General features: G+C 52.4%; 1 protein-coding gene across 1 annotated transcript in view; it reads right to left on the bottom strand.

Moving 5' to 3' along the window:
- LOC128980438 (zinc finger protein 850-like) overlaps nt 1–21,598 on the bottom strand; it is a gene marked incomplete at its 5' end in the record, with an annotated part of 37,689 nt that extends 16,091 nt beyond the window's left edge. The window contains 2 exons of the mRNA XM_054398913.1: nt 7,333–7,340; nt 20,365–21,598. Of these exons, the coding sequence (XP_054254888.1) occupies nt 7,333–7,340; nt 20,365–21,598 (1,242 nt within the window). The remainder of the gene's footprint in view (nt 1–7,332; nt 7,341–20,364) is intronic.
- Nucleotides 21,599–21,605: the final 7 nt, after the last annotated feature.

Genomic DNA, 21,605 nt, shown 5'->3' with positions numbered 1-21,605 from the left:
GTGTGCTCAGGGCTGCTCTGATTTTCTCTTGGGGAGTGGGCAGTACAGAGGTTTGTGCAGGGCAGAGGTGAGCACAGAGTGGGTGTGGTGGGGGCAGGGCCAGGGCCAGGGCCAGGGTCCAGAGCAAGATCTCCTGGCAAATGCATCTGCAGGCAGCAGAGGCCTGGTCAGGCAGTGGGAGGAAGGTGCAGTCAAGGGCTGGGAGAGGCTGTGTGGAGGCAGCTGTCTTGTGGTGCTGGGCTGCAGCTGTGTGCTGGGGGTTGTGTGCTGGGCTAGGGGCTGAGTCTGCATTTGTTCAGACCTCCCATCTTCAGCAGCCCTGGCTGTGTACTTTGCCTCTGCTCCTGGGCTTGGGAGCTGCCCCTAGCAAGACTCAGCTCTGCTGCCTTGTCCTGGGCAATGCTGAGCCATCCCTTGCAGGTCATTTCTCTCCTCTGTGCCCTTTGCTTATCTGTGGTAGGGGCTGTGTTCTTCTCTGTCCATCAGCCCTGCTGCTGTGTGCTGGGGAAGAGCAGAGTTTGCAGATCTGCCTGTTGGAGCAGCCCAGCAGGGAAAGAAGGCAGAGTGGGGCACGAGCAGGACCCCAGCCCATGGCTGATGCCTGGGGCACCTCCCAACCTCCTCCAGCCCCTCCTACCCACCACATTTCCCCAATCGCAGGCCTCTGAAAGAGATCAGCTGTGGTGGGAGTCTGGGAGCTCCCCAGGAATGTGGGGGTCAGTTTTGTGGCAGGAGGTGATGTTTGGGTTTGGGATGTTGAGTGTTGGTGGGAGAACATTGCAAGTGGTTTGGTCTCCATTGTCAGATCCAGGAGAGATGAAAGGAGAGGGTCTGAGACAGGAACCACCCTGCTAGTGCTGTCAGTCTGGAGCACAGTGGGAAGAGTTCTCTTGTAAGTCCCAAAGTGCCTCAGGGCACTGCTCACAGGAACCTGGGGTCTCAGCACAGGTATTGGATGTCTGACGTTTCACCATGGAAGGAACTGGGGTTTTGAGGGTCCCTCTCCTTTCCTTGCCCCAGCTGAGTATTGTGTGTTGGGAGGTTTTGGAGTCAGGGCCTGTAATGACTGAGGCAGGTGAAGGTTTGAGGTCCTGGGCTCAGGTGCTTCCATCTTCCCTAGGCCACAACTCTGACCTCTTCCCCCACCAGCATTGCCTTACAGAAGGATCCAGAGAATAGCTGGGAGGAGAACTACCCTGAGAAGAAGATGAAGGAGCAGAATTGTAGCCCAAAGGAAGAGGATGAGAAGATGGAGTATAGAGAGGAGAATGATGACTATGATGATGATTTCAATGAGGAGGAGGAGGAGGAGGAAGTTGAGGATGAAGGTGACCAGAATGAAGGCACAGTTGGCTCCGAGCTGATGAATCATCAGTGCCCTCACCCTGGCCCCCAGCCTTTCATCTGTGGTGACTGTGGCAAGAGGTTCAGCAGGAACAATGATCTCATGCGGCACTACCTCACCCACAGCAGTGAGAAGTCGTTCACCTGCAGGGATTGCAGCAAGAGCTTCAAACACAACTCCACCCTCACCATCCACCGCCGCATCCACACCGGAGAGAAGCTGTTCCCCTGTGCTGAGTGCGGCAAGAGCTTCACCACGAGCACCAGATTCATTCGGCACCAACTCATCCACAGCGGTGACAAACCCTACGGCTGTGCCCACTGCGGCAAGAGCTTCACACGGAGCTCTTACGTCACCCAGCACCGTCGTGTGCACACTGGTGAGAAGCCTTTCACTTGTGCTGACTGCGGCAAGAGCTTCACACAGAGGATCAACCTCACCCAGCACTTTCGTGTACACACTGGGGAGAAGCCTTTTACCTGTGCTGACTGTGGCAAGAGCTTCACTTGCAGCTCTAATCTCACCCAGCATCGTCGTGTGCACACTGGTGAGAAGCCTTTCACCTGTGCTGACTGCGGCAAGAGCTTCACACAGAGGATCAACCTCACCCAGCATCGTCATGTGCACACTGGGGAGAAGCCTTTCACCTGTGCTGACTGTGGCAAGAGCTTCAGTAGCAGCTCTAATCTCACCAAGCATCGTCGTGTGCACACTGGTGAGAAGCCTTTCACCTGTGCTGACTGCGGCAAGAGCTTCAGCAGCAGGTCCAATCACACCAAGCATCGCCGCTGCCACAACAGTGAGCAGCCCACAGCACAGAGGAGGCACAAATAGATCCAGCCAGGGTCTCTTGGGTTAATGGTGACCCCTGAAAGGGTCTTTCCAGTAGATTGAACCAAAGTCATCTCTTTTTCGCCTGCATCTGTCGAGGCTGGGGACTGCAGCAGGATCCAACACCTTCTGCCCTTTTGAACACCAATTAGCACTGATGAAAAGAATTACTGTGCTGAGTTGGCACAGGAATGGGACTGGAGCTGTGTGCCCAGTTCAGGGAGGTCAAAGTAGGGTTCTTAGAAGAGCCTTGAGAGTGTCTTGGTGGGAGCAGTCTCAGGGACATCTCAGAGGGGTTTTTTGGGGGGGACTCAAGGAGTGTTAGGTGTTTGGGGGTCTGGAGGTTTCTAGGATTGATTTTCAGAATCTTTGGAGGCCATAGCGGGGATCTCAGGGAGGTGTTCTGGAGCACTCTAAAAGGTTCTGTCAGCTTTCCACTAAAGGGCTCTGCTGTTTTCCAGCAGGCCTGGCCCTTCCACAAGCCTTCTCCGTATCTCAGCAGTGTTCCTGATGGATTCCTGCTGATCTGGGGCTTCCCTCAGCCTTTCCACCCACCCAGAAGTGGGAAGAGATTTTTTTGAGTGTTTGTGGTGGTTTGAGGCCAAGAGGCATCAAGAGGGACAGAAGAATGACTCTCACACAAACGGATTGGAGAGTGATGGAAAGTTTAAATTGAAAAGCAGTTGGTGAAGCTACAGAAAACTACAAAGCATGGTGCCAAGAACATCCCAAAGCATGAATGCACACCACGCACAGACACGCCGCTCCCCCTGAGCGATAAGCGTTCTGAGTCATGGAGTCATCCGGCTACACAGCCCTCCCCCTGGAGAGGGAGTGGCTACACGGCAACCTGCCGAGAAGAGAGGCGGAGCCAGGTGCTCGGCACCATTTTCAGAACGCCTCCGAAAATCAGGGGAGAGATAACAGCGGCCGTTGCCTGATATACGGAATGACAGAGCCACTGTCGCCTCTGCAGCCGCGGTACAGATCAAAACCACCGCCACCCCTTGGGCCACAACAGTGGCTTTTCCAGCCAAAGCCATACTCGCTCCCTGGGCCTCGGAAGCAGCTTTGGAAATGAGTCCACCGCTGGCCGCCTTCTTGATTACGGGAGCCACCGCTCACCTCCCGCTGCAGCTAGCCGCCACCACCGCGGGACAAGCCGACCCTGGTCTGCTTCCGACTGTCCCTCCCCCTTCCTTGGCTCTGCGCCACTCTGCTCGCCGCTGGCGCCGCGGGGAAGAAAAGGGAAAGGGACAGGCACCGCATTCTTAAGCTTTCCGCAGTGCCTGTAGCTATAGAGTTGCCATTGCCACCTTAGAACAGCAGACAGGATTCTACGCCACGGCTACGCACCAGGGTGTCCCCTCGGAACCCATAAAACGCCCACACGGTCACCCCAGCACAAAGCCTTGAGCCCAGCCACACAAAACTAACAACGCCCAGATATCCATTTCAACTTTTCCACCTCTACACTTCTCCAATCCAATTTGCAGAGTTCCTGCAGCAACCATCCTCTGCTACCAAAAAATCTGTCCTGGTTTGGGGCCAGACAGATCATCTCTTGCCCCGAAAGGGACAAAAGAATGACACACACAAACAGATTGGAGAGTGATGGAAAGTTTAAATGGAAAAGCAATTGGTGAAACTACAGAAAACTACAAAGCATAGTGGCAAAGAATATCCTAAAGCATACACAGTCCCTTACACAATTCCCAGAGGCTTCCAATCCTTCCCTCCTCCCACCTGAGTAAAATCGAGAGGGAAGCGGCGTATAACTTGTTTAAGTGCTTTTTAGAAAAGCGACGCGTTCAGGGAATTGATTTAGCTAAGGATTTAGCAAACTAGGGGATCAGAACTGGGAAGCTGTTTTAGATGAGGATAAGACAGCTAAAAAATTGGCAAAACCTTGGCGGGCTGTGATTAATTGCTTAAAACAATATGCAGCAGAGCAGAAAGCGGCCCTTGCCACAAAATCACAACTAGGTGCCCCACCTGTGATCCCATCTTCTAGTGCAGGAGGAAACGATTGTCCGATAGCCCCCACGGTCCGTAATTTGTATTTACCACCAGAAACCTTACCCGCCACAACGGCCTCTCAGACCACATGTATAGGAGCAGGTTGTCAGCCCCCCGCCGGGCGCACTATCCCTTCTGCTCCTCCAAGTGAGGAGCCCCCGCCACCTCTAAGGGAGGAGTTTCCTCCACCTCCGAAGGGAGAAGAGTTTGCCAGGGATATGGCTCCTGGAGGGCGTTCATCCCCGTTAGCAACGCCGGAGGCAGTACGGGTGGCCCGTGAAAGACACCACTTCTGGCAAACCTTGGCTGGGGAAGCGTTGTCGGCAGGAGACAGGGAGGCAGTGGGAGCTATTAAGGAAACTGCTTTCCCGGTCGTGTTCACTCCAAATCCTGGGGGGGGACTGCAAGCTGCTATAATAACACTTGATTGGAAGCGGCTTGCTCAGTTGCATTCCACAGTTAATGAGTGTGGCATCCATGGAGAGCCCACCCGGCAAATGCTAAATTATCTGTGGGGCAGCAATATTCTACTCCCGGCAGACACCAAGAGTACTACAGCCTGGAGACCCACTTTTTGGGATAAATGTAGACAATTGCAGAGGCCTTGGAACGTATGTCCCATGTGCCTACAGGGCCGCAAGCTATGTTAGTAGAAGCGGTAAGGGAGCTGGGAGCTAGCATGAGGGAGCAGACACAGTCTATGCAGGGTCAAGTACTAGCTGCCCTCGCTCCACTCTAACCGCCTGTCAGTTGCTCGTCACTCCCTAGCTGTGCTACCTCACGACCAAGATGTTTTGCGCTGTGGGACGCCTGGACACATCCGTCACGAGTGCCGTGCTGGAGCCGTGTGGTGTCGTCAGTGTAAGTCAGACACCCACAGTGACTCTGCTTGCCAACGGGGTCAAGTGCAGTCAGGAAACGGGAAGTCGAGCGTGAAGAGCCGCCACGCGGCGACACAAATGGCTGCTCCCAACCCATCGGCATTTTCGGCTCAGGTGCCGAACTCCGGCCTGCAACAAGCAGAAGCCTCGGCATGGACTTGGCAACCGCAGTAGAATGTGTACTTTTGGATAATCGCCCTCAACGGATATTAATGGACATTAAGGGCCCTATTATGATTGATGGAACCCCCGTGGGAGCACTTCTAATTGGACGTTCATCTGCTAGTATGTCAGGTCTTACTGTGTTAACAGGACTAATTGATGTGGATTTTCAAGGGATTATCCAAATAATGGTACAAACATTGTTTCCACCATTCTTTGTGGGTTCCTAGCCGTTGGGTTCGTCCAGCCCCAGGCCTAACTTCAAGCCTTAGCAGTCAACCTGAGGACCAAGCCTTCTTCTGAAGAAGATGGCAATGACTGAAAGGAAGAGCCGTGGTCGTTGCAATTTGAATACAGTATTGGTCTTGATCTTGTTGTTAAAACTGATAAGCCCGGCTAGCTCAGTCGGTAGAGCATGGGCTAACCAAACAGGGAACCAGGACTTTTGTGTGAGTATGCAATCGGTAATCATTTTATTGTTCTATCTCCCCACTGGTGGATGCTGTGGTGTTTCTTTTAATATTTGTTGTAGTTAAGGTTTTATGGTAGGGATAATAAATGAGTACTTAAGTATTTAGTATAAGGTATGTTAAGTAATAAGTAAGTATAATAAAATATAAGTAATTATTATTCATCTTGTTACAGAGAGTGAAAGTCAATATATTTTAAAGTTATGCTTTGCTTCAAAATAGAGCTGCTATAGATTTTTGTTGTTGGCACAAGGTCATGGTTGTGAAGATGTTGAGGGAATGTGTTGTTTTAATTTGTCAGACAATAGTGAGTCTATACATGCTAAATTAAGGTGGCTTAAGGAGCACCCCAATAAGATTGACAAAAATCCATTTGATAGTTGGTTACATTCCTGGTTTGGTGCATTACCCAGTTGGTTGATGTCTTTAATTAAAGAAGGTTTACAGTTGTTAGGAATAATTTTGTTGATACTTATAATTGTACGTGTTGCTTATATTTGTATTATTGGCCAAGTAAAGAAGGTGACCAATCAAGCCTTGTTGGTTAAAGAAAATGGGGGAATTGTGGAGGGTTGGCTGGTTAATAAAGGTCATGTTGCTGGGTGAACAAGAGTCGGCAAGGAACAGAACACAGCTGGCCTAAGCCAATCAAGGGCAAGGACAGTGTGTCCCTGAACTGCCGACACGATACTTAGTCACAGGTGGGAGGGCTTGGCTTTCAGTCTTTGTCCAATAAACTGTCATGGTTCTGCTTAAAGATTGTCATTGTATCTTAGCTATCCTATATAAACACCTTGATGTTCAATAAAGTTGATGCTTGCTTATTAATCATATTGATTGTTGTCCAAGTCTTCCCTCACTGCAACAGCAGGGCAGGGTCCTTCTGCTGTGTGGGTAAGGGCTGCTCACAGCTCCAGCTCATGCCCAGATCATTTCCAGGGGCACTTTCAATGACTATGTTCAGGGCAGGGGCTCCTGACCAGTCTCTGCTTGTCTGAATCTTTGCTTCCACTGTCTCTGGCCTGGCTGGTGAGGAGGAAAACTCAGCAGTGCCCTTAGAGCAGGGGCTGAGACTCTTAAAGCATCATCCCAGCTTTACTGGGAACCTCACCAAGTGCCTACACTCCTCACCTGAGGGCTTTCCTGAGTGTCTGTCTGTCCCTCTCCTTGTCTGTCTCAGGTGCTCTTGGTGTGGCTGGTGCCGCTCTGGGCATGGAAGCTTCAGCTGCAGAGTCAGGCACAGACTCTGTGAGACCTTCTGTGCATGTGGAGCCAGAGCAATGAGGTGTCCCAGCTGTGCTCCAGCCTGTGAAGCTCTGGGCAGTGCAGGCTGTGAGGCTGGGGAATGAGCTGACTCTCTCCTCAGGAGCTGCCATGCTCAGGAGCCTTGGCCATGTCCTGGAGGTGTCCATCCAGGCTGTGCTGCCTTCCAGGGGACACTGAGCCAAGTGTCTTCTGGACTAGAAGTGGGGTGCTGAGACCCCAAGGCACAGAGTGGTCTGTGGTGGCTCTCAGCAGTGCCTGGTGGCTTCTCAGGGTGACATGGGAGCATGGTCACCCTCCAGCTGAAGTGCAGAGCAGGGAGACTTATCAATAGTCCATGGGAAGCTCCCCTCCCTCTCACCTTTTCCCCTAAGCCAGGAGCAAGCAGTGCTCCAGCCTTGGAGCTGAAGGAAGGTCCCTGAGAAGAAGCAGCAGTGTCTGTGTGACAGGGGAGGGGCTGTGGGGAGTGGTTTTGGTTGTGCTGAGAGAAGTCTCCTCTGACTTGTCACTGCCGCCTTCTCTTCTGACAGTGCCCTATGGCCAGAGGCAGGCAATGGCCAACAGCAGCTCCATCCCCCACTTCCTCCTGCTGCCATTCCCAGGCACAAGGCAGCTTCAGCTGCTGCACTTCTGGCTCTTCCTGGCCATCTGGCTGCCCTGCTGGGCAATGGCCTCATCATCACCACTATAGCCTCTGACCACCACCTCCACACCTCCATGGACTTCTTCCTCCTCAACCTCTCCATCCTTGACCTGGGTGCCATCTCCACCACTGTTCCCAAGTCCATGGCAAATTCCCTGAGGGACACCAGGGACATCTATGCAGGATGTGCTTCCCAAGTCTTTTTTTTTTTCTCTTTTTCATTACAGCAGAGTATTTTCTCCTCACCACCATGTCCTACGATCACTATGTTGCCATCTGCAGACCCCTGCACTATGAGACCCTCCTGGGCAGCAGAGTTTGTGTCCACCTGGCAGTAGCTGCCTGGGCCTATCTCTGCTGCACACAGCTAATACATTTTCCCTGCCCCTCTGCCAGGGCAATGCTGTAGACCAGTTCTTCTGTGAAATCCCCCAGATCCTCAAGCTCTCCTGCTCCACATCCTACCTCAGGGAACTTTGGCTTCTGGTGCTCAGTGCCCTTTTCACTTTTGTCTGTTTTGTGTTCCTTGTGGTGTCCTATGTGCAGATCTTCAGGGCAGTGCTGAGGATCCCCTCTCAGCAGGGACATCACAAAGCCTTTGCCACCTGCCTGCCTCACCTGGCTGTGGTCTCCCTCTTTATCATCACTGCCATCTTTGCCTACTTGAAGCCTCCTTCCATCTCCTCTCCATTCCTGGATCTCTTGGTGGCAGTTCTGTACTCAGTGGTGCCTCCAGCCATGAACCCTCTCATCTACAGCCTGAGGAACCAGGAGCTGAAGACTGCCCTGAGCAAACTGATCACTGGATGCCTTCAGAAGCAATAAAACTCTTTGTCTTCTCCTGCAGAGCAGTTCTGATGTCACTCAGTGCAGGCCCAGCCTGGCTTCTTTACTTGGTGGTGGTGGTTTTTCCTGTTTCTAATGTTGACATCCCTGTGCTAATTCACTCTCTGCTTTGCTTTTTTGACCAAAAGTTTGTGTCCCAGGACCTGTGCTCCTTCCTTAGTTAAACCAAATAAAGAGCCTTTCAGTAACTGTTTTGCTTCCTGAGAACCTTCCTCCAAGCCTTCTCTGGAGCTTCAGGGACAGGTTCTGTGTGCAGAGGTGGAGGGACAAAGAGTCCCAGCACAGCAGCATTGCCAGGGTGCACCAGCACCTGCTCTTCCAGGGCTTTTCCCTTTCCACTTCCACTTCCACACTCTCCTGTGTCAGTGCAAGGCCTGAGTGCTGTGGCAGCTTGGTCATGGTTCTGCTGCATGCCAGTCCTGTGCCCACAGGCAGGGACAGGCCATGGGAACTGCTGTGGCTGAGCTGGCCCCCAAGAGCACTTCCACAAAGAGATGATCTGCTCAGGGCACAGTCTGAAGGCTTAGGTCTTCATCCAAAGATTCTCTCAACAGCAGGTCAAAGAAATTGTCCCAGGGATGCAAACAGCAGGGAAGAGCTAAAGTGTGAGTGTGCAGGGCTGGGGCACACAGCAGTGTCCTGACACAGACAGAAATCCTGCAAGAGAGCTGAAGGAGCAGCAGAGCAGGCTCTGATCTGTGTCTGTGTTGCCTGCACACCCTGGGCAAGCTGTCCCAGGGCACTCATCCTGGACTAGCCTCTCACCACCACCATTTCCAGCACTGAGCTCTCTCCCCAGCTGGGAAAGTTTCTTTGTCCCCCAGTTGCAGCTCACAGGATCAGGAGGTCAGCAGTGCCTGCTTGCATTGCACAGCTGAGATGCAAGCATGGACATGGGGTGTGGGGTGAGAGGAACCTGAGTGACCACAAACACCATCAGCTGCTGCGGGGGGTACCAAGGCACTGGAGGTGTCAGGAGCCTCCCAGCCTCTGGTAGGGGCAGCAGGAGGCCAGGAACACTCTGCCTGCTGCAGTGCAGAGCCTGTGTGAGGGATGGGGAAAGACTCTGAACATGCTGAGGTGCAGAAGGAGTTCATGAGGCCAGCTCAGGTGTGGACACCTGGCAGGGCTCTGACATTTGTGTGTGTGACTGCAGAAGAAACCTCCCTGGCCCAGGCAGATTCATCTCAGGTGTCCTGCACAGGCTCCTTGCAGTGTTGCTGTCTGCTCACATCACCCTTTCTGGGCTGTGCCCTGGGATGTGCACAGAGCCATCAGAGAGGTTCTTGCTCCTTGGAAAAGGCATCTTCAGGAAGGCTAAGAAGGAGGCTGGGGCAAACTCCAGGCTGCTCACCCTCAGCACAGTGGTGGTGCTGGGTCAGAAGTGATAGGTCAGACACTCCTGCAGCCATCTGCAGGCCCTTGCAGGACAAGAGAGAGATCATCAAACCTGTCTGGGTAGGGGCAAGAAGGGGATGGTGAGTTCCTGGACCTTAGCCAGGCCTTTGCCCATGGTCTCTGTAGAGCCAGACTGGTGACAGCAGGACTGAAGGAATGCATGAGGTGTTGGGTGGGAAGGTGGGTGGTGGATCAAGGCCAAATCTCACCAGGGTAGAGTCCTCCTGGGAATCCCTGTCCTGGTTTGGGGCCAGACAGATCATCTCTTGCCCCGAAAGGGCCAAAAGAATGACACACACAAACGGATTGGAGAGTGATGGAGAGTTTAAATGGAAAAGCAATTGGTGAAGCTACAAAAACACTACAAAGCATAATGGCAAAGAACATCCTAAAGCATACAGAGTCCCTTACACAATTCCCAGAGGCTTCCAATCCTTCCCTCCTACCACCTGAGGGTCTGCCCAAAACTCCCAGGGCTCTTTCTTCCCCCTCTCCCACTGCTAGGCAAGTCTCAGGCTGGCCAGGTCCGAGACTGCCCCCCCTCCATTCTCCTCCTGGCATTAGGCCTAGACAGGCCCAAGAGGCCTGAGATACCCCCCACCATTACCCGATAAGAGAGGACATCTCCCACGGGGGCAGAGAGGGAAGAAAGAGAAAGAATATAACTTTGCAGATGGCTTTATAGGGCGCAGGATTTATGAGTAGAAATACGCCGTTTCCTGTGTCCACCCCTATTGGGTGGGCACCTGGGACACCAGAGACGTATCTCATGCAGCAGTGGCAGGGGGCACCCAGCCTAAACTGCCACAATCCCTCAGGGCAAGCCCTTGGGCCAGCACTCTGCAATGTCTTCATCAGCTCCCTGCACCTTCTGAGCCAGGGCCTCTGCAGCTCCCTTGGGGATGAGGCCAAACTGGGCAAAGGCCTTGAGGGACCTCAGCTGCTTCACCCTGCCCTGAGCAGCCTCATTGCACAAGATGATGTGCAGGAGCCTCTTCCACAGAGCACCAGGACACAGCCAGCAGCAACTCTGAGGAAGGTTTCTCCACTCAGCCCCTTGGGAGGAAATCTGCCAGATGCAGTTGATGAAACTTTCATCTGCTGAGGCTCTGGCCACAAGGAGGCTGATGGTTGACTGTTGGATCATGTGGTCAGTTGTGTCTCAGGAGCTCTCCAGTCAGTAGGAAGCCAAGGAGTGTGAAGGGGCTGTGAGGTCACTTCTGCCTTGGGAGGCCATTGGCCAAGAGCAGGAACACAGCTGGCAGGGGACTGTGAGGTCAGTTGTGTCTGCAGGAGCTGAGAGGGCAGCCCTGGGCTCCTGGCTGGCAGATTTGCTTTGCAGCTGCCATCTGGCAGCATCTCTGCCAGGCCAGCAGAAGGCACCTGGCTGGCACAGGGACTGGCAGATGCCCTCTGCCAAAGGGCCTGGGCTCACTGCAGGAAGGGGCTCAGGCTTTGGCTGCTCTGTCTCTGCTGCCTCACTACCTGATGGCACAGCAGCAGCTGCAGGGCTTGCTTGTGTCTACCTGAGGAGCTGCAGGGCCAGCAGCCTTGGCAGCTCCTGCTGAGGCCACTTCTGTCTGCTCAGGTGAAAGGCCACAGGAGGCTGATGGGTTGGGTGCCTGCCTGAAGGGTTCTTTCCCTGAGGGTGGAGCTTTCCTTGGAGGTAGGAAGCAGCAGGAGAGAGGAACACTGCCACACAGTGCAGCTTGGCAGGGGGAGACTGGCCATGAGGAGGAAGAAAGCTCTCTCAGATGTTAGTGCTGTGCTGTGAGAAGTTCTCCAGCAGGAGGCTGGGATCAGCTCACCCCTTTGTGTTCCAAGGAGCAGAGTGGGAGTGTGGACAGACGTCAGGGAAGGGATGGCAATGCCAAGGTGGGGAAGTGAGATGAGGGTCTCCAGCCTGCAGGGAAAGAGAAGCAGCTGTAAGTCAGCAGAGGACAACCTGTGCTGGAGATGGCAAAGGGCACTGGCAAGGCTGGCAGGCATCAAGGGAACCCAAGGCTTTGCCTGGTTGGCTATGGGAAGCATCTGCCAGCAAGGCCTGTGAGGAGACCTTGTCCTGAGGCACTGGCAGGGCCTGACTGCCTCTTTCCACAGCCCCAGGAAGGCTGGGGGCTGCCATCCCCTTGTCCTTGCCTCAGCATCACAAACCCCACCCCCACTGCACTTGCAAGAGCCTTGAGCCACACCTGAGGGACAGGAGCTGCCTGCCCAGGGGCTGTGCTCAGCCCTTGAACTTTCTGCTTCCTAAAGCCAAGCCAGGCTGTGCTGCCCTGCACTTTGCCTTTGTCTTGCTGCACTCCTGGCCTGCAGGGAGCTGCTCTAAGGAGGCCCTGCAGAGCCTTTGTCACTAACAACCCTCACTGAGGCCAAGCAATGCTTCAAGGTACTTTGGGGTTTGTGCATTGTCAGAGGACAAGAACTGAGCCTGGAGAAGTCTGACTTGGTGCAGGCTGGAACATGCATTTGAAATGTTCTAAATGAGTCAATAAATTTGTGTAGTTTGGAATCCTCAAGTGTGAGTAAGAAAGAGACCATGGACAGAACTCATGTAGGTAGTTAACCCTGAGGCCATAGAAGTCTCCTAAGCTAACAGGACAGATGCTGTGCTTTACTCTTTAAGCATTCACAAGGCCACAGAAGCCTTCCAAGGCAGGAACAAGATAAAGCCACAGATACTTCACTGGGCAAGAACAAGATCAGGCTGTGAGTGCTTCGCTGGACAGGAACCAGAGAAGGGGAATTTGAACACAGAAGTTTTGTCAAGGGATGGAGAAGGAGCAGCAGCTGCTGCAGAAGAGGAACAAGCAAGATTAAGTTACTGAAGCATCAAGGCCCAGGCTCTCACCCCAAAAGTTCCTCATGGGGCTTGAAGTTCAGATTGCAGCACAGGAGGCTTCCTGCTCTGGTTGCTGCTTCTGGGTTCCAGGTTTTGTTGGGTGTTGGCTGCTCCAGTGGGCTTGGGAGCTGCCCCAGCAAGGCCCAGCTCTGCTGCATGGTCCTGGGCAGTGCTGAGCCATCCCTCACAGGGTAGGAGATGGTTTGGTCTTCCTGGGTCAGCGCTGCCACTTCTGTAGTGTGAGCAAGGAGAGACTGAAATACAGGGCCTGGATCTGGAACCACCCTGCCAATGCTGCAAGGCTCAGGAACAGGGGGGATGAGACTGCTCCCTAAGTACCAGGATGGCTCTGCCCCCCCAGCACAGGAACCTGGGGACTCAGCACAGGTATTAGATATCTGACCTCCCCATCATGGCAAGAACTGGGGGTCTGAGGGCCCCTCTCCATTCCTTGCTCCATGGAGCAATTTGGCCCTGTCTGGGGGCCAGATGCTCACCAAAGCCACTCTGTCACTGTCCTTCTTGGATGGACAGGGGAGAGGGGAAAGGAGAACCAAAGGCAGTTCTAAGGTAGAAGCAATTTACTACTAATGCTAAGCACAAGTGACAGACTGCATGGAAGTGAAGCAGAGAGAAGTGAATCTCTACTGCCCATCAGCACAGGGCAGTGGTCTCAGGCAGCAGGGCTCCACCTGTAGTGGTTCCTCTGGAGGACAGAATCCGTGAGATGAATCTCCCCATGTGGGAACCTAAGGGAATGCTTAGATGTCCTTCATGTCTGTGTGGAAGCCAGGTGGGTGCTAAGTGATGTTGTACCTCGGAACGCTGTGAGAAAGGATGGGAGTTGGTGTTATCACAGAATCAATAAGGTTGGAAAAGACCTCAGGGTCATCAGGTCCAACCTATCACCCAGAGACCTCATGCTACTAAACCATGACACTAAGTGCCACGTCCAGTCCCCTCCTGAACACCTCCAGGGATGGTAACTACACCCCCTCCCTGGGCAGCATATTCCAATGGCCAACAACTCTCTCCGTGAAGAACTTTCTCCTCACCTCGAGCCTAAAATTCCCATGAATATGAATCATGAAATATTAATACTGCAAACATGATAACAATAAAAATATTTTTTATTAGTATGCAAAATTGTCAAAATCTTACTAATAGGTGTGGGTGTAGGGCTTTAGTAGATTTATAATGGCTGTGTGCAGTGGCTAGGCAATAGGAACACTTGAAACAGGATTAAGCAGACTGCCAAACTAACCCTGGGAAAGAGACTCTGGGGTGGGGTTGTGCTGCTTGTCCCCTAGGGGCAGACTCGACAGGACCCTTGCCAAAAGGGCAGCACTTAAGGCAGAGCCTTTCCCCAAGAGGCTTTCTAGAGATCCCCAATTCCTCACAATATTATTGCTGCGGAATTCTCTGTGGGGCTGCACTATAGTCCAGGCTGCACAGAGCAAGGGGAGTTCCACCCCCATGGAGTGCTGCTGCTGCTGGCCCTCAGCCGGGAACGGCTGCTGGGGCGCTCTCGGGCACCGGCAGGGTTGTGTCACTGTGCCCAGGGCCGGGCTGGCCGTGGCACGCCGGCAGGCGACTCTCCAAGCTTCCCAGGGTTCCAGGCCGTGCCGGGGTTCCAGGCTCTTGGGCTGTAGTCTGTTCCTCTCGGCGCTCTGCGGCCAGGGCTGGCCTTGAGGAGCAGGCACTGAGGCTGGAAGTGACTTAGCGCTGCAGGGGGACGGCTCTGCGGCTCTTGGCTCCCCCAGGCCTTGTCCCTTCTGCCCAGCAAGACTCTTCTGGCTGCTCCTGGCCTTTCCCCACACAGCCAAGAGCCTGACTGTGCTTTCAGTGCAGCTTACGCCAAGGGCCTTGCGTCTCTCCGGGGAAACTGAGGCACGCCAAAGCTTCTGAGTTGCAAGGCAGGGCAAGGCTCCTGGCTTCTTTGCCTGCATCTTGGGCAGGGCAAATTGCTTACAATTTGCCTTTGCTTTCATCCTTTGCCCCAGGACCAATTTGGCCAATTGGCAACCAAGAGAATGGGATTTAGAGAGGCCGTAACCATATAAGGTCAAGACCTGAGCCTGGTCTAGGTGAAGCATGGGCAGGGCAGTGCCTGTTTACCACAAAGGGAGGACATAGCCCTTGGTTACCAGACTTCCTGATGCCTGTGTTCCCCCAAGCCCTGCAGGAGGGAGGGGCAGAGGGGGATGATGCCTGCACATGCCAGGACTTGTTCTGGCTTTGTGTTGGACCCCTTTGGCCCTAACACCACAGGCAGCAGAGACAAGGCCAGTGAGGAAAGAGTGAGCAGAGCTGGGCTGTTTGGATTGCATGGCACAAGAAGGATCCAAAGGTGTCCCTCAGGGGTCAGGGATGGGACTGGGGCTGTTGAACATCTCAGCTGGTGACAGGGACAGTGGGATAGAGGCACCCTCAGCAAGTTTGTGATGACATGAAGAGGAGTGGTGCCTTCAACATGCTGGAGGGAAGGGATGGCATCCAGAGGGACCTGGGCAGGCTTGGCAGCTGAGCCTGTATGAAATACAACAGCCTCAAGGAGGCCAAGAGGAAGGTCTTGCACTTAGTTTGGGGCAATCCCAAGCACAGATCCATTCTGGGGGGTGAGGGGATGGAGAACAGCCCTGTGGAGAAGGATTTGAAGGCTGTGGTTCATGAGAAGCTCAACAGGATCCAGCAATGTACACTCCTAGCCCAGAAGCCAAATGTCTCCTGGGCTGCATCCTCAGTAGTGTGGGCAGCAGGTGGAGGAGGGGATTCTGCCTCTCTCTGATCCATTTGCTGAGACCTCTCCTGCAGTGCTGGGTTCAGCTCTGGAGTCTTGAGCACAGGAGAGACATGGAGCTGTTGCAGGAGGGGCCTGAGAAGGCCACAGAAATGCTGGGAGGGCTGTGTCGTGAAGGGAGCCTATGCTCAGAATTATGCCCCAAATATTGCCAAAACCTATCCCAACAGGACTGAACCCCACTCCTAAGCTTACCCAGTCGTGGGAAGAAGTAGCCTGAACCTTTGTGGCAGTTCTAACAGTGTCTGGTGTCAGCAAAAGCTGCAGACCTAAGAGCCAAAGCCCTTGTGCACCTGCTTGCAAAGTAGGACTGTGCTGAGTAGTTGGAGAGAGGAGCCACTGCCTGCCACTCCACCACCCTGTGGGTGAAGCTCCATGGGACTCAGAACACTGCCTATGCTCTGCTGGCACCACCTGTGAGTGCCCAGGACACTCGGTCATTTCCGACCTGAACCAGGGGCAAAGCCATGCTGCTCCACGCCGCTGCCCCCTGCACTCTCAAGCTGATCCAGGAGGGGAACTGATTTGCCGACTGGAGGATCCTGCACTCGTCAGACGTCCCAGCAGCTGCCCTTGGCTGCAGCATCTCCCCTTTCTTTGTGCTTTAGGACACCTTGGACAATTCAGGCAGCCATGACTCATGCCTTCTGCTTTTATCAGTTTCATACCAACTGACACCAACTAACAGATTCATCAGAAACACAAGCAACAAAGTTACTCCTATCCCTACAGCTATACAAATCCACCCTCTTAAATTCAAGTCACTAAACCAATTCTTGGGATTTAACCATCTGAGATTATTACTAAAATCATCTCTGATATTCTGGGGAGTTAACACACCCCTGTGTGAACACCTTCCCAGTCACACACTCATTGGCCATTCATGGGATTCAGTCCACATTCAGATGACTTCTGGGGTCCTTTCAATGCCATCAGTCTCAGCTCAGCAGGGCAGTCACTGCCAGCAGCCTTAGCTCAGTTGACTTTCAGCTCCGTGGGCTCTGTCCGCACTGCACTTGGCCTTCCTTCAGCTGTGGGGTTTCATCTCTGCAGTGATTCCTGCAGTGTCAGCTGAGATCTTGGCAGGACCAGTTGCACAACTGATCTCTCCAGCTCCTCACAGCCCCTCCCTATGCTAACAAATCTCCTGGCCCTTCCTAGGCTGAATCTCTCTGTGGCATGGATCAGAAAATTCCCCTCTTTTGATTTCTAAGTAAGGGGCTACAAGGAGCAGCCCTGAAAACTTAATCCTTGAACTCTTGCCAGTGGATTGCAATAACATCTCTTCCCTTCTTTTCTTTTCCCCTCTAAATCTCAACAGAATCCTTGCACTATCAGCAATATAAAAATGATGATAAACATTCTGTAATATCCTTGTTCTCAACTCTTGGCTTACGCTAACACCAGAAATCAAGGCCAAACCAAAAGACTATGTTAAAATCAAACAATTCAATTAATCTCTAAAAAGACAGCAGAAAAGACTTTCCATTCCAGAGAGCTGTTTTGAAATGCTGGCACACAGAAAAAGTCCTAAATCATTCAGACTAGGAGAGAACTATTGACCTATGAACTGACAAACAATTTCTTCTACTTAAAATGACTCCAAACTTATTTTAATTGCAATTTCTCCAATCACAAAACTTTTGCACTATTTATGACCACCATTACCACTAGTTTACTCTTAGCAGTTGCTATCACCTGTGTGGTCATTAATATCACTTTTCTTCCTATTGCTGGTGTCTATTGTTATTATCTATTCTGATTAGTTCCAATCACTTGATCCTATATTATTCCATTCCCTCCCAGATTATTCTATTACTTATTTCCTATTACTTCTCAGCTGTTATTACAATTCCTTCCTACTTATCGCCTTTTATCATCATTACTTATAACCTAACATACTTTAACTACTTATCATAATTAGTCATCATTAATTCTTCCTACTCTTCCTATACCTATTGCTATTAATATTCCTTATTCCTATTGCTATTATTACCATTCCTATGTTCTTCCCTTGCATATCACCTACCTCCCACTGCAATGTGACCCTTAGGATTTTTCAGAGAGTATCCAATTGGATCATTTCTTCCCAGCATTGAAAAGGCAAAGTTTTAACATCTCCTACAATCCAAAACCAACTCCAAAGTCATTCTCCATACCAGGGGCTGCCCCTACAAAACAGTAGCAGAGCTTTGGGAACTTGCAAACAAATTCAGCACTCAGTCTCTTCAAACTCCAAACCTGCTCCTGCAAACTGTGAAACCTGTGAGCGAGGGGGAGAGAGGAGGTGTGTGATGGGGGGGGGCTGGGCTGTGACACAGCAACCTTCTTGTGCTGTTTGCAGTCCGTCATCTTCACAAAGGCACAGGTCTGCAAGCATTAGAAGGGAGGTCTGTATCGCAGCAATATTGCTCTTGGTTCCCACAGAGGGAAATCTTCTGGAAGCTTCAGTGCCTGAAGCCAGGCAGATGGAGGAAGGGATTCTGCCTCTCTGATCCACTTTGCTGAGATCCCACCTGCAGTGCTGGGTTCAACTCGGGAGTCTTCAGCACAGGAGGGACATGGATCTGTTGGAGCAAGGGCCTGAGAAGGCCACAGCAATGCTGGGAGGGCTGGAAGGCCTCTGCTGTGAGGCCAGGCTTAGAGATTTCAGCCTGGAGAAGAGAAGGTTCCAGGGAGACCTTCTGGTGGCCTTGCAGTGCTTAAAGAAGCCAATCACAAACCTGGGGACAGATGTTAAGCAGGGGCTGTTGTGACAGGACAAGAGGTGATGCCTTGAACTAATACTGCTCTTGGTTCCACAGCCTCCTTGCCACCAGCTTCCTGGCACCTGGAAAAACAGACTCCAGTTCCTTTCAAGCAGAGCTGTGCAAAGGGAAACAGAAGCAGGGCAGCAGGAGGAGCCAAGCCCTGCAATTCTTTGCAGCTGCCACCTGGGCTGCTTTAGCTGCCATTTGGCCTGCTAAGCACTCCTCAACCCATCAATCTTCCTCACACAGGGAAATCTTCTGGAAGCTTCAGGCACTTGGCAACAGTTGTTTTGTCACACCCTGCTTCTCCTGAGAAAAGCCTCAATTCCTGTGCCCTTTTGAAAGACACAGGAGAGATGGAGTAAGCTTAAGAGCAGGAAGGGAGGTGGAAATCTCATGCCAAGCAAGGATCATTTCTTCAGCCACCTCATCCCCTTTTTGCTGCAGTTCCTTCCCCACTTTGTCCAGACAAGCCAGATCCTGAGAGCCATGGCTAGAAACCCACACTGCAAAATGTCAGCAGGAAGCGTTTTTGCCCCATGCTAGCACAGAGCTATTTGAAAAGGATTCCTGTGGCTGTTCACCTCTGCTGTCCATCTGCTGTGACAAATATACCAACTCCCTGAGGCTACAACAAGATGGCAGAAGTGCAGAAGGGGAGAGAATCTCAGGAGCCCTCTCAGAAGTCCTTGACTACAGCCTTGCAGAATCCTCAGCATGACACAGTCTTAGAGTGTCCTTAACATCACAAGGCCCAGAAGCCCTTCACACAAGAAGTAGCTAACAGGAGGAGAATTCCATAAACAAATATCTCTTGCCCAAAGTATCTCATTTTGATAGACTTTCTTACCTCTCCCATTCATTCATGGCACCAGCAGAATCCAGCCCTGTGTATAAACTATAGCATGCTCCAATCAAAGGTGCCAGCACCTCTGGCTCATTGCAAGATATTCTTCTTGGCTCACATAGGAAAACAACTTTGCAGCTTGTAGTTGGTCAGCAGAGAATCAGAGGCTCTACACACAGCCCTGCAACTGCCCTTGTGTGCACAACAGCAGCTGCAACCTAGGAGAGGAGGAGAAGCAGGGAATTCTAAAGCAAGGGATCATAACCACCTGGTATCCAGCACTGCCTCACCAGTCCTAAAGGCTTCCTGCAGTGGGGGAACTCCACACACCCAAGTTGCTCTCACAGCTTTAGAGGTTCCCAGTCCCACATGCACTTGCACTTCCTTAGCTGCTTGCCACTTCCTTGCCCAAGTGTCCTTCTGGGCTTCTATGCGCATTGTAAAGCTCCAAACTTTGCCTGTGGCAGTTAGTTGTGGGGAGGGCTCTCTCCACGTGAAGACCATGACATTTGCACTCTCACTTTCAACTTCCAAGGCAGCATCTGGAGCACACAACTTGTGGATTTGTGCAGCACCTCAGCCAGCTCCAGCTTGCACAGCATCCTTTCTTGCAATCATTTAACTCTTTACACTCTTCAAGCTTCTGAAAACTCCTCAACACTCAAAAAAAAAATCCCTTCCCAGTTCTGGGTGGGTGGAAAGGCTGAGGGAAGTCCCAGGTCAGCAGGAATCCATCAAGAACACTACTGAGCTAGGGAAAAGGCTTATGGAAGCCCCAGGCCTGCTGGAAAGCAGCAAAGCCCCTTAGTGGAAAGGTGACAGAAGCTTTCCGAGTGCTTCCAAAGACCTCCCTGAGATCCCCTCTATGCCCTCCAAAGATTCTGAAAATCAATCCTACAAACCTCCAGACCCCCAAACACCTAACATCCCTTGAGTCCCCCAAAAAAACCCTGAGATGTCCCTGAGATTGCACCCAGCAAGACACTCTCAAGACTCTTCTGGGAACCTCAATTTGACCTTCCTGAACTGGGCACACAGCTCCATTGCTGTGCTGACTCAGCACTGTAATTGTTCTCATCAGCACTAATTGGTGTTCAAAATGGCAGGAGGTGTTTGATCCTGCTGCAGTCCCCAGCCTCTGACAAATGCAGGTGCAAGAGGCGATTTTGGTTCAATCTGCTGGAAAGGTCCTTTCAAGCAGTCACCATTAACCCAAAAGACCCTGGGTGGATCTATTTGTGCCTCTCCCGCACTGTGGGCTGCTCACTGGTGTGGCTGCAGTGATGTCTGTTCAGAATAGACCTGCGGGTGAAGCTCTTGCCACAGTCAGCACAGGTGAAAGGCTTCTCTCCAGTGTGCACACGACGGTGCTGGGTGAGGTTGGACCTACAGTTGAAGCTCTTGCCACAGTCAGCACAGGTGTAAGGCTTCTCCCCAGTGTGAACACGACGGTGCTGGGAGAGAAAGGAGCTGCTGCTGAAGCTCTTGCTGCAGTCAGCACAGGTGAAAGGCTTCTCACCAGTGTGCACACGACGGTGCTGGGTGAAATAAGACCTGCTGCTGAAGCTCTTGCCACAGTCAGCACAGGTGAAAGGCTTCTCACCAGTGTGCACAGGACGGTGCTGGGTGAGGTGACAGCTGCGGGTGAAGCTCTTGTCGCAGTCAGGACAGCTGAAAGGCTTCTCACCAGTGTGCACACGACGGTGCCGGGTGAATTGAGAGCTGCAGCTGAAACTCTTGCCACAGTTAGCACAGGTGAAAGGCTTCTCACCAGTGTGCACACGACAGTGCCGGGTGAGATAGAAGCTGCAGGTGAAGCTCTTGCCACAGTCAGCACAGGTGAAAGGCTTCTCCACAGTGTGCACACGACGGTGCTGGGTGAGAGAGGAGCTGCAGGTGAAGCTCTTGCCACAGTGGGCACAGCTGTAGGGTTTCTCACCGCTGTGGATGAGTTGGTGCTGGATGAATAAAGTGCTCGTGGTGAAGCTCTTGCCGCACTCAACACAGGGGAACAGCTTCTCTCCGGTGTGGATGCGGCGGTGGATGGTGAGGTAGGAGCTGTGTTTGAAGCTCTTGCCACAGTCAGCACAGGTGAAAGGCTTCTCACTGGTGTGCACACGACGGTGCTGGGTGAGCTTGGAGGTCTTTGTGAAGCTCTTGCCACAGTCAGCACAGCTGAAAGGCTTCTCACCAGTGTGCACACGAAAGTGCTTGGTGAGGGTAGAGCTGCTGCTGAACCTCTTCCCACAGGTGGAACAGCTGTACTGTTTGTCACCACTGTGGATGAGTTGGTGCCGGATGAGTCTAGTGCTCTTGGTAAAGCTCTTGCCGCACTCAGCACAGGGGAACAGCTTCTCTCCGGTGTGGATGCGGCGGTGGACGGTGAGGGTGGAGCTGTGTTTGAAGCTCTTGCCACAGTCAGCACAGGTGAAAGGCTTCTCACTGGTGTGCACACGACGGTGCTGGCTCAGATAGGAGCTGCAGGTGAAGCTCTTGCCACAGTGGGAA

This window comes from Indicator indicator, unplaced genomic scaffold (genome assembly GCF_027791375.1).
Source record: "Indicator indicator isolate 239-I01 unplaced genomic scaffold, UM_Iind_1.1 iindUn_scaffold_186, whole genome shotgun sequence".
In the NCBI taxonomy this organism is placed as follows: Eukaryota; Metazoa; Chordata; class Aves; order Piciformes; family Indicatoridae; genus Indicator; species Indicator indicator.
Note: the sequence above shows the minus strand (reverse complement) of the source record. Positions and strands in the feature narration are given on the sequence as shown.